The 11,671-nt window shown below is 51.0% G+C and overlaps 1 protein-coding gene across 1 annotated transcript in view; it reads right to left on the reverse strand.

Annotated features, from left to right (window-relative positions):
- Nucleotides 1-11,066, reverse strand: part of OSBP2 (oxysterol binding protein 2) — a gene marked incomplete at its 5' end in the record, with an annotated part of 104,860 nt that extends 93,794 nt beyond the window's left edge. Inside the window, 2 exons of the mRNA XM_009893337.1 lie at nucleotides 10,453-10,664; nucleotides 11,050-11,066. Coding sequence (XP_009891639.1) covers nucleotides 10,453-10,664; nucleotides 11,050-11,066 — 229 coding nt within the window. The remainder of the gene's footprint in view (nucleotides 1-10,452; nucleotides 10,665-11,049) is intronic.
- Nucleotides 11,067-11,671: the final 605 nt, after the last annotated feature.

Below are 11,671 nucleotides of genomic sequence, written 5' to 3' on the forward strand. Positions count from 1 at the left end.
GAAGACTCCTGTGTCTGAATTTGTGAAAATAGTGACTTTCTAGCCAGCCACGGTGTGCGGGTTTCAAGGTCTCGGTGTTTTCCAGCTCACCAGGTGCGGGGATGAGGAGGAGCGAGACCCGGGCGCTTGACCCAAGCTGCCAACAGGGTTATTGCGTACCACGAACAGCACATTCAGTATAAATTAGGAAGTTTGCTGAGGAGTTCTCTCTCTCCCGTGACGGCTGCCATCCTGAGAACTCCTCGCCCCGGTGCCGCAGCCCTGAGCCCGTCCCTTCCTCCCGAAGCCACAACGTTCGCAGTGTCCCACATTGGCTGTCACTGCTGGGAGCGCACGGCTTCTGCGGATAGAATGGGCTGAGGACAGTCCTTGTGTGTTTTATACTGGTACCAGGATCAATATTGGTTCTTTAGTGCTATTAATGTTAATTATCTAGTCTTATTCTATTAAATCTGTTTATATTTCAACCCCAGGTTTCCTTGTTTTTTCCCCAATACCCCTTCCCGGGTGGGGAGGGGTCACTGGGTGAGAGAAAAATCGTCTAAACGACAGCAAACTGTGGTGTGTTCGTGAGCCCGTAACCCGGCGCTGTCGGGCAGGTGTTAGAGCATGTCCTGCAGAAGCGGTGGAGAGCACGGTGAGCTGAGACACCGTTTTCCATCCCCCTTCTGAACCCCACCTATACACCGCGTATCCGCAACGCTAACTGCTTCCCCAGTACTGCTCCACACCTCATTGTGGGGTTTTTTTAAATTATAAGATGATCTCGGAACATTTTGCCAGCCTTTCCCTTGCCTTTAGCCGCTGCTGTTGCAGGATAAACCCTCTTCCATCAACGCGAGGGCAGTGACAAGCGGGCAGCCCGGCGGCACGTGCAGCGGTGACGGCACGGCTCCTTCGCTCACTCCAGGGGACGAGGCTGCAGCCGCCGGGATGGCCTGAACACCGCAGTCCCCACGGAGCTCCCCGCTGGAACCTTAAATTTGTGGTGTTCCGTAAGTACCATTTCTGCGTTCTCTCGCTATGAAAACGTCTCTTCCCCAACGTCAGGTATTCAGTACTGAAGGTGAAAGGTTAGGAGACCAAAAGCAGCAGCCCAAAGAAGACAGGAGAAGTCCACCAAAGCCACCTGAGGTGGCTCCAGCAGCACACTGGCACCATTTCCACGGCAGCCGGCAGAAAGCATCATGCTCTGATGTACTCCAAACGCAGCCTGCATCCAACCCTGGGCACCAGGCCCAGCTGATAACTAGCTAATTATTCCTAAGTGAGCCTAACGTAACCTTACTGCACCGAGGATAAACGCTCCGAAAGAAGCTCAGTATCAAACCTTGCCATTCCTTTAGCGACACATCCCAGCTAGCACGGGGTTACCCCAAAAAAGGGCTGAAACAGCCAGCGGGATTACCAGCTTTTTCTGGCTATCACTAGAAAGACACAAAGGACCAACAAGGACTTTTCAAAGCCTATAAAAAAATATATATATATATATGGAAAAACCCGAAGGCCAAGTACCACTGTGAAGCCCTCAAAGAAATCCCACTTATGGTTTTTAAAAGGGGGTGACTGGCTGAAACTCTCCCATGTTTGAAAAACTCCATTTTGACACAGCAATAAACTCCTGCCGCGGTGTCTGAGAGCAGGCACGGCTCCGGCTGTCCTCCTCCCCGCCGCCTCAGCTGACGGGGGCTTCGCACACCCCGCGCCCCTGGTGCATCGCAGCGTCCCTTTGGCTGCAGGGGGAGAAGCTGAAGTGTTGACCGCGGCTCACCGGTGGCAGCGGAGATGGGGCAACCCGTCCCAATCACAAGCGAACCGGGGAACAGGAGAGGCAGAGCGTCCCAACTGCAGAAGGGAACACAAGCGAGCAGCAGAAGGCACTGAGACAGGAATCATTAGGAGTGGGAAATCCAAACAAACGGCTCCAGCTCACTGCTGATGATGTTTTCCATGGCAGCGGCTCCTGGCACAGTTAGCGGCAGTCAGCTATCCTGGGAAAATCCAGACTCGCAAAGACAATTAGAAGAAGAAGGTAACGGAGCGCTGGCAGGCAGCGCCTCCCCGGGCACGAGCCTTACCAACAGAGGGGAAAACGGTTCACGACGGGATTAAAAAACATCACAAGGAGGACGGGAAAAGGGAGCGCTTTTGTAAAAAGAGCTGGGAATAGCAAGGGCTGTTACAGCAAGCAACGAGCTGGTGCACGGACAACAACGATGGGGATTGTCTGATCCGGCCACAACTCGAGCAGAAGCACAAGCCAAGGCCACCTGGGCAGGAGCCGGCTGAGAGGAAAGCCGGGAAGCAACAACGGGCTAATTCACCGAGCCGGGCAGGGAAGGGTGCAGATGCTTTGCAGCATCACATTCCCGAGTCAAAATGTCTTCTGCAAACAAAGCCTTTACTTGGAAAGAGGAAAAAAAACCCAGCCAAAATACACCAAGTAACAACACTGACACCATCACTAGGAGCAATTAAAGGGAAAGTTAAGGCATAACTAGTTATGGAACCTTTTTAATACTACTACTACAAAGGCACTACGCCTGGATCGGGCAGGCTGACGCAGAACTACCTGCTGGCAGCCCGCCTGTGTGCGCTGCAACCCCCAGAGCCCCCGAACCGCCCCCCTACCGTGCGGCAGCATCACCGGCCTCCGGGGCAGCCGTGTTTCTCTCCAGAGTTGTGTTTTCTGCTGCAGGAACGACTCACCCCAGAAGCCAGAGCAGATGCCACCATCACGGCATCAGCGGTACTACCAAAACCCTGCTCCTTCCCCCTCTGCACCGCTCAAAGCTCCTGCTCTCCTACAGACCGCAGAGGAAGGGTGCAGATGCTTTGCAGCATCACATTCCCGAGTCAAAATGTCTTCTGCAAACAAAGCCTTTACTTGGAAAGAGGAAAAAAAACCCAGCCAAAATACACCAAGTAACAACACTGACACCATCACTAGGAGCAATTAAAGGGAAAGTTAAGGCATAACTAGTTATGGAACCTTTTTAATACTACTACTACAAAGGCACTACGCCTGGATCGGGCAGGCTGACGCAGAACTACCTGCTGGCAGCCCGCCTGTGTGCGCTGCAACCCCCAGAGCCCCCGAACCGCACGCCCAACCTGCGGCAGCATCACCGGCCCTCCGCGCAGCCGTGTTTCTCTCCAGAGTTGTGTTTTCTGCTGCAGGAACGACTCACCCCAGAAGCCAGAGCAGATGCCACCATCACGGCATCAGCGGTACTACCAAAACCCTGCTCCTTCCCCCTCTGCACCGCTCAAAGCTCCTGCTCTCCTACAGACCGCAGACAAGCCCCTGTAAAGCTAAGAAGAAAAGAACCGGTTAAGGCAGGAAGAATAACCAGACAAGCCCAGGAGTCAGCCCCCGTTATCCCAAATCCCAGACCCACACCACCCACTGCCGACACCGGGCTGTTGGTCTCAAACCGAATCCTCCCCCCGGGGTGACACAACCCCCGAGAGGCTGAAAACACGGCGTGAAGCCCGAGAGGCACAAAGCGAGAGATTTCGGGGAGCATCGCTCCAGCGGCGGCCGCGCAGGGATGGTGGCAGGAGGTCAGCCCCAACACCCGGGCAGCTTCGTCTCCTCTCGAGCCAGCAAATTATAACCGATATTTAGGAAACAGGATAAAGGGACAGGGCACTCGCAGTAGTTTTTTTGGGCACAGCCGCTGAGCTTTTAGTGCCGTGCTGCTTAAGGACCTCCTGGGCTGCATTTTGTATACAGGAAGTTACAGCTCGTACCCAGGAGGGATGAAATTGTGCCAAAATCTGTTCAAGCCCTCTGGATTTTCTGGTTTCCCGCAGCGAGTGCCACCATTTAATTTTGTGTTGTACAAAAATATTAATTATTCCCGTTTCGCTGAAACCTGTGACCTGATCATTTCTTCCTCGTTCTCGTCATAAGCAATCATCCCCCATCCTTTCCTGCAGCGTTTGCCGTCTTCCGTATGGCACCTTCTGCTGTCATTCTATCGGATGGAAAGTTTACTTTCCACCACCCACCTTCCCTTGGTGGAGGAGGTTTTATTTGCCTGGTTAATCTCGCGCCTGTTTGGGTTTTGGGTTGCTTTTCTAAGTTTTGCTGAAAACTTTGTGAGGTGGTGTGATGGGAGCCAGGGCCTCCCCAGGGGCCAAGCGCCACAGCTGCACGCCGAGCGAACCTACCTTTTCTCTTTCGCCCTTTTCCCAGCGGTTCCCAGCATCGCCGCTGCGCTGCCTCTGGAGCCCCCAACCTCGGCACGAGGCACCACCGGCTGCCTCTGGGGGAGGTCGGTAGGTGCGCTGGTCTCGGCACAGATGCGAGCACTGACCTGTCCAGCTAACTCCGGCGTTTTTTAATACCAGGAACACCAAAACCACCTTAATTCAACCTGAAATCTGCACCGCTTCAGGCAACGTCCTGAATCACAGCGGGGATTTCAGCCTCTCCTCCCAGGAAGCCCCGAGCAGGGGGTCAAATGAAGTCACCGACTCCCTCACCTCTCTCATCAATCCCCAAACAGCCCAAGTTCACCGCGGGGAGTTTTCCCAGACAACACCCAATGTTCAAAACACCAGCGACAGATTTCCACCCTCCCTTCGCAGGCTTTTCCAAAGACCCCCCCAATCACATCACCAAGAAAATAATTCTCATAGATTCACCCTTCACATCATCAATTCCCATATCTCACGATACTGCCCTAAAAAAAAAAAAAAGGATATTTTTACTGCCATTAAAAAAAAAAAAAAGTATTTTTTCCTCCCATAAAAAAAAAAAAAAGTATTTTTTCCTCCCATAAAAAAAAAAAAAAGTATTTTTTCCTCCCATAAAAAAAAAAAAAAGTATTTTTTCCTCCCATAAAAAAAAAAAAAAGTATTTTTTCCTCCCATAAAAAAAAAAAAAAGTATTTTTTCCTCCCATAAAAAAAAAAAAAAGTATTTTTTCCTCCCATAAAAAAAAAAAAAAGTATTTTTTCCTCCCATAAAAAAAAAAAAAAGTATTTTTTCCTCCCATAAAAAAAAAAAAAAGTATTTTTTCCTCCCATAAAAAAAAAAAAAAGTATTTTTTCCTCCCATAAAAAAAAAAAAAAGTATTTTTTCCTCCCATAAAAAAAAAAAAAAGTATTTTTTCCTCCCATAAAAAAAAAAAAAAGTATTTTTTCCTCCCATAAAAAAAAAAAAAAGTATTTTTTCCTCCCATAAAAAAAAAAAAAAGTATTTTTTCCTCCCATAAAAAAAAAAAAAAGTATTTTTTCCTCCCATAAAAAAAAAAAAAAGTATTTTTTCCTCCCATAAAAAAAAAAAAAAGTATTTTTTCCTCCCATAAAAAAAAAAAAAAGTATTTTTTCCTCCCATAAAAAAAAAAAAAAGTATTTTTTCCTCCCATAAAAAAAAAAAAAAGTATTTTTTCCTCCCATAAAAAAAAAAAAAAGTATTTTTTCCTCCCATAAAAAAAAAAAAAAGTATTTTTTCCTCCCATAAAAAAAAAAAAAAGTATTTTTTCCTCCCATAAAAAAAAAAAAAAGTATTTTTTCCTCCCATAAAAAAAAAAAAAAGTATTAACCACAGACATCAAACACTTCAGTTCGCATCCTCCGAGCCATGACTGCGGAGGGGAGAGCGAGCACAAGGAGCAGATAAAAGTGTTTCTTTGCCGCCGCCGCTCTGCGAAGTTGCAGTTGTCGAGAGGCCGATGCGCGAGCTGACGGAACCCCAAGGGCTGACGCTGCCCCACTATGGTAAGCGGAGAAGGCTGGAATTATTCAAGAGCTTACAGTAACGCAAAGAGAGGGCGATTACAGAAATCTGATTTTCGGGACAGATGAACGGCACAGGGCCGGCCGGGCACGGCTGCAGGCGTAGCCCATGCCTGCCCTTTCCGTGGGGCGGCAAATCAAGTTTACTACGACTTCACCACCTCTTTTTAAACCCAAGTAGAAATAGGAATGCCCGATCCGGCTGAGCAGAGGCCAGAGGCGAGCCGTGCAGCCGCGTCTGGGACCCTGCTGCCCTAATGTTACGCTGTACATTATTTTAGAGGAATTAAGCACCACGCGGTACTTGAGGAGAGAGCTAAGAGAGCAGTTCAGCTCTACTCTCACTTTCTGCCGCTAATCCACCGGGTATCACTGGGCGGGTTTCTCACGAGTGAAGCGGGATGAGGACAGGGAGCTTTCTCACCTGACATCTATCAGTAATTACTCATGTCCCAGCTCACGGCTCATTACCAAAATAGTCCCGGCTATGCACCGGGTAGAGGGAAACCAGAGCTCCTTCGGTTACGCGCGAGAGGGAACAGCAAAGTCTCCCGTCCTATACTTGGTTTGGGTATAGGTTATGCTGTTTCTTAAAAATAGAAATGAAAAGGAGCGCTGTGCAAACGGCCCCTCTCAGCGCACAGCCCCAGCCAGCAGCCACGGCAAAAACGCCTTCGGATCTCTGAATTTCAAGAGAACTACTGGGGGGAAAGAATCTTTTCATCCACCCCAAAACAGTCTCCCAGTCGTCAAGATATTTGGAGAGTTAACCCAGTCCTACGCCCCATCAAAGCCCAAAGGTCGGGAAAGCAGTGAGGGAACACTGATTTGTGCAGAACCATAAGTGAACAGAGAACCCCAGCTTCCACTGGGCATGTCTCTAGGACAAGAGGAAATGGCCTCAAGATGCACCAGAGGAGGTCAGGATGGATATTAGGAAAAATTTCGTCACCAAAAGGGTTATCAAACATTGGCACAGGCTGCCCAGGGCAGTGGCGGAGACGCCATCCCTGGAGGTCCTTAAAAGCCGGGCAGCCGTGGTGCTGAGGGACATGGGTTAGTGGTGGTTTGGGCAGTGTGAGGTCGATGGTTGGACTCGATGATCTTCAAGGTTCCTTCCAACCTAGAGGACTCTATGATTCTATGTTTTATTTTCAGTAGCGACTCAATTGTGGCTCATCTTTAAAACATTTCCAAAAAGAGGTCAAGCTTTTTCTTCTTTTTTTTTTTTTTTCTTAAATTAATTAATTCTACACTAACACATTGTTCCTGTTTGGATACAAGGAGAGAAGGACTCCAAAGGACCTCAGAGCTCCAGGAAGCAAGGACCTGAAAACTGTGTGGAGCCGAAGAGCTGCTCCATGTGTGAGACTGCCCCAGCGCCCATCTGCCGGAGACACCTCCAAAGCAGCTGCCTCAAGCCCAGCCATCTCCTCCCTAGATGTGCCACCACCACCACAGCCCCCACGCTCCTGAGTGCTAGCGGGGAGCTGTGAACGGAGATCGCCGTAAGGATGTTCTTCGTGTCCTTCCTCATACGGGCAGGCAGCGTTAGACACAAACCTGCTTCTCTGTCTTCAGTGGCTCGCTGCAATGCTCTCCCAGTCTTCTGGCCTCCCAGAGCCATCCACGCTCCATCCTTGTAGACACAAATCCATGTGGCTTCTCGCTACCCTTCATGCCCACCGGCCAAGACAGGCCCAACGCATTGATGTGGGCTCTGCAGAGCAGCCCTGGGAAACACACGGGTTTAGGGGGTCACTTGGGGTAAGAGGAATCAACTCAGAAGACTCCCCACGCGAGCAGACCTGAAGGACGCAGGGACTTCTCCAGCATCATCCCTCTGCTCGTGAACACCCACTCCAGGGCTCCGCCCAACGCCCGGCACTCGTGGGGACACAACGCAGGGAACGGCATTTCGGTCCGAGCAAAACAGTCAAACCTAACGCACGTTCATTCTTTACCTTAATTAAAAGGCCTCTAATTGGGTCCAAACACCATCAGCCAGGGGAACACTGAAGTGTAAAGAATTCACCAACGTCCTCAGCTCTAACAGCACAGCACGAGGGTTCACTGCCCGTTTACAGAGTGTCTTATCCCCGCGGACCAGATCAGAAAAGCCTGAGAAAAACAAGAATTTGGTTTTCCCCTCCCATCAGCGCCCTGGCCTGGATCACAGCATCGCCCTGCAAAGAGCTGAGTCAGCACAACAGTGAGGCAGCACAGGAACGAGCATCCGCCCCCAAAAACCAGCGCCGCTGCCGCGCTGTCCTCCCCCTGAAACGATGGCCTGGGCGCGCTGAGGTCAGGAAGTGAGCGCGACCAGAGCCTTAAGACAGGAAGTTTCTGTGTTTGCTATTTTTGTGTAAAGACACAAAGCAAAATAACCGCGCGTGACCCCGGAGGCAGCGTCGCCGACATCCTCCCGCAGCCCCGGGCTGGCTGGGAGCTCGGCAGCCGGCTGCATCGCCCGTGGAGATGGTGAAGGTAAAGGCACCGACCTCTTCCACAGGTGAGATCCTTTTCTGAACACCCACCCAGCTAAAGGGCTCGCGTCCCGCTATGGGACAAGTGATGTTCACAGGACCGACAGCCACCACTACAGCCGTGACCTGGCACAACGTCTCGCTCTGCCAAGCGAAACAAGCGTGCCTGGAAGCTTCCATCTCCTCCTCAGTCGCTCGTATTCTCCATCAGAGAATCCGTCATTCACGGACACTCCAGAGCTGCAATATTAAGGGACAGAGGGTTCACAATACTTTGTGTAATTAAATCCGTAGATGGTAGCGCCCCGGAACACGGCGTACTTAAACAATTATGGGAAACGAGTAAGTGGTTCACGCACTAATCAACTTCTGTATAACCTTGTGGGACAGCTAATTATACAAAAGTCAGACCACATCAGTACAGGACTGGGGGCTTATTCTCCTGCAAGTCAAACCCTCAACGCTCCGGCATTCTGCTGCTCTCCACAAAACATCACATTAAGCGCAGGCGCTGCCGGCCCCGTGCCGCCGGCAGTCAGCATCCCAAACAGCCGTCCCACTGAATCACAGACGAAAACATTAACGCGCTGCCTTCCAAAAACGTGGTTACAGGGATTTTATGTTGACCGTGTGTTTTCATAAACCAGCAGCATTAGAAAGCAGTATCCGTCCACACAGCCTCGACCGCCGCTCCAGCAGAGCGCTGCGCCCCGCAGTCACGCCACGGCACGTGGTGGTTTTGGTGGGCAGGCAGCGGCGGTTCCCTGGGCAAGCAGAGGTTTTTCTTGACGCACTGAACCAACACAACCTTCCTCGGTGGTGGCTCTGAAAGCTAAGCTTCACAAACGCTATACCCACAGACGCGTGTCGTCTGCAGCCAACGGCACAGAGCAGCACCCAAAGGTGTCCCGAAGCCCAAACCTGGACCAGGACAGGAAGATGCTACATAAGCACTGAACCAAAGGAACAAACACCTTACTCTGTGCTTTCCCTGCCCTCACCTTCACACTCCCACTTCCTAAAATATATTCGGAGCATTTTATGAATCATAGAACGGTTTGGGTTGGACGGGACCTTAAAGATCATCTTGTTCCAACCCCCCTGCCCCGGGCAGGGACACCTCCCCCCAGCCCAGGTTGCTCCGAGCCCCGTCCAACCTGGCCTTGAACACCTCCAGGGATGGGGCAGCCACAGCTTCTTGGGGCAACCTGCCCCAGGGGATCACCGCCCGCACAGGGAAAAATTTCTTCCTGACATCTCATCTAAATCTCCCCTCTTCCAGTTTGAAGCCATTCCCCCTGACCCTATCAAGCAAGGTTTTCATTTTAAGCATTACAAAAATCAAGTGTTTTCTCATGTATAAGATCTGATTTCCAGCATTCAAGATAAGATCTGAGAGTGGTTTTATTTTAGGACGGAGGAGACGGACAGCTTTTTAATACATTCACAGGTTTTGTTTTCCCGCAACTTGAAGCCATGCTTCTTTGTGGAAGAAACCCAAACGTTAATCCCAGAAGAGTTACGAACATTAAAATATTTCAAAAATATTCTATTTCTTAAGTAACTAACCAATCCGTTACACAGCGGAGCAGTAAAAATGACACTCTTGGGAGGAGCTGCAGAACAGCCACGGGGCTCTGACAGCTCTACATTACCCCGTTGTCCCAAACGTACACTAATAAATACCACACCACGGTGGAGCGTCAATAAGGGGGAGAAGGGAAAATAGGCACAGAGGGAGACAGCCCAATGAAATACGTGTGTCATTCATCTACCAACCTACCCTGAACGCGGCAGGCTTGGATCTGGCACTCAGTTGTGAACTGGTGTTCCCTGTAGTGCCACTCACCGCCGCGCTTTGAGCCTCCTACGGCATTGCCTGTCCGCACGGACCAACCCAAAGTCTCCAGCAAAAAGGCACATACGTCCTACCTTCCACAAGAAGCATCACAAGATGGCTTTTACTAGCTCTCAACAATTTACAGTCATTCCCAGGGGCTTTAACGACCTGCTCGATGCTGCATGACCCCATGCGATCACAGTTGGTGCATACAGAGTTGTTTAAAACCTTCTGTGTTTCTGTGAAACCATCAGCTATTTTTAATCACGTACGAAATAAAATCTGCCAGGGTTTCTGTACAATTTAGCAAGCTGGTTTAACGTGGAGGTTTTAAACCGGATCCAGTTGGACGTTGGCACGCGAAGGAACACTCTACCTGACTGGTTGTTCCTCATGCGGATGGCTTTCGCTTTGGCCAGCTCCAGGGCCGTCACCCAGCGCTGCCTCTCCACTTCTGAGTTCGCCTTTAAGTGGTACGTCCTTCCCCCGTTGGAAAGCACGATGTTACAAGAATCCTCCGTATCGATATGAGCCGTGGACAGGTTGATGGTCCCGCGACACGTGTGGGCCATTTCCGCCTGCGTCCTGCATGGGAACAGAGGGAAAAGGAAACGTCAGTCCCCCTGTGCCCAGCCTGTCCCCAAAACACCACCCACACACCCTCCCGTACAGCAGAGACCCGCGGAAACACCCTGAGCAGGCAGCAAGCCCACGGAAGCCACCAAAGCTAGACAAGCTCCTCAAACAGAAAGACAAAGGACCGGGCTCTGGCATTTGGATAGAGCTCGATCACTTGTATGAACATCACCCCAGCTTTTAGGCTGTTGTTTTTCATCCTGCTGCACCGATTGCTTCTGAGTGTCCTAAAAGTAAAATCACCAACTACTGCGCACCACTGCCTTTTCTTATCTCATTTGCATTGCTGCTTTTCTCCCTTCTCCCTACTATCCCACCTCCAGCATCTATTGGAGAATGGCTGGAGAGCAGCCCTGAGGAGAAGGCCCTGGGGGTGCTGATTGATGAGAAGCTCAACGTGAGCCGGCAGCGTGCAATCGCAGCCCAGAAGGCCAACCGTGTCCTGGGCTGCATCAGAAGAAGTGTGACCAGTGGGGCGAGGGAGGGGGTTCTGCCCCTCTGCTCCACTCTGGTGAGACCCCACCTGGAGTGCTGCCTCCAGCTCTAGAGCCCCCAACAGAGGAAAGACATGGACCTGTTGGAGCGTGTCCAGAGGAGGCCACAAAGATGCTGGGAGGGCTGGAGCCCCTCTGCTGGGAGGACAGGCTGGGAGAGTTGGGGGTGTTCAGCCTGGAGAAGAGAAGGCGAAAAAGGGGAGACCTCAGAGCCCCTTCCAGTGCCTAAAGGGGCTCCAGGAGAGCGAGGGTGGTGAGCCCCTGGGGCAGGTTGCCCCGAGAAGCCGTGGCTGCCCCATCCCTGGAGGTGGTCAAGGCCAGGTTGGACGGGGCTTGGAGCAACCTGGGCTGGTGGGAGGTGTCCCTGCCCAGGGCAGGGGGTGGAACGAGATGATCTTCAAGGTCCCTTCCAACCCAAACCATTCTATGGTTCTATGATCCAGTGCGCTGTGGCTCTTTACAGCC

Source organism: Charadrius vociferus, unplaced genomic scaffold, assembly GCF_000708025.1.
Source record: "Charadrius vociferus isolate BGI_N301 unplaced genomic scaffold, ASM70802v2 scaffold579, whole genome shotgun sequence".
NCBI classification, from domain to species: Eukaryota; Metazoa; Chordata; class Aves; order Charadriiformes; family Charadriidae; genus Charadrius; species Charadrius vociferus.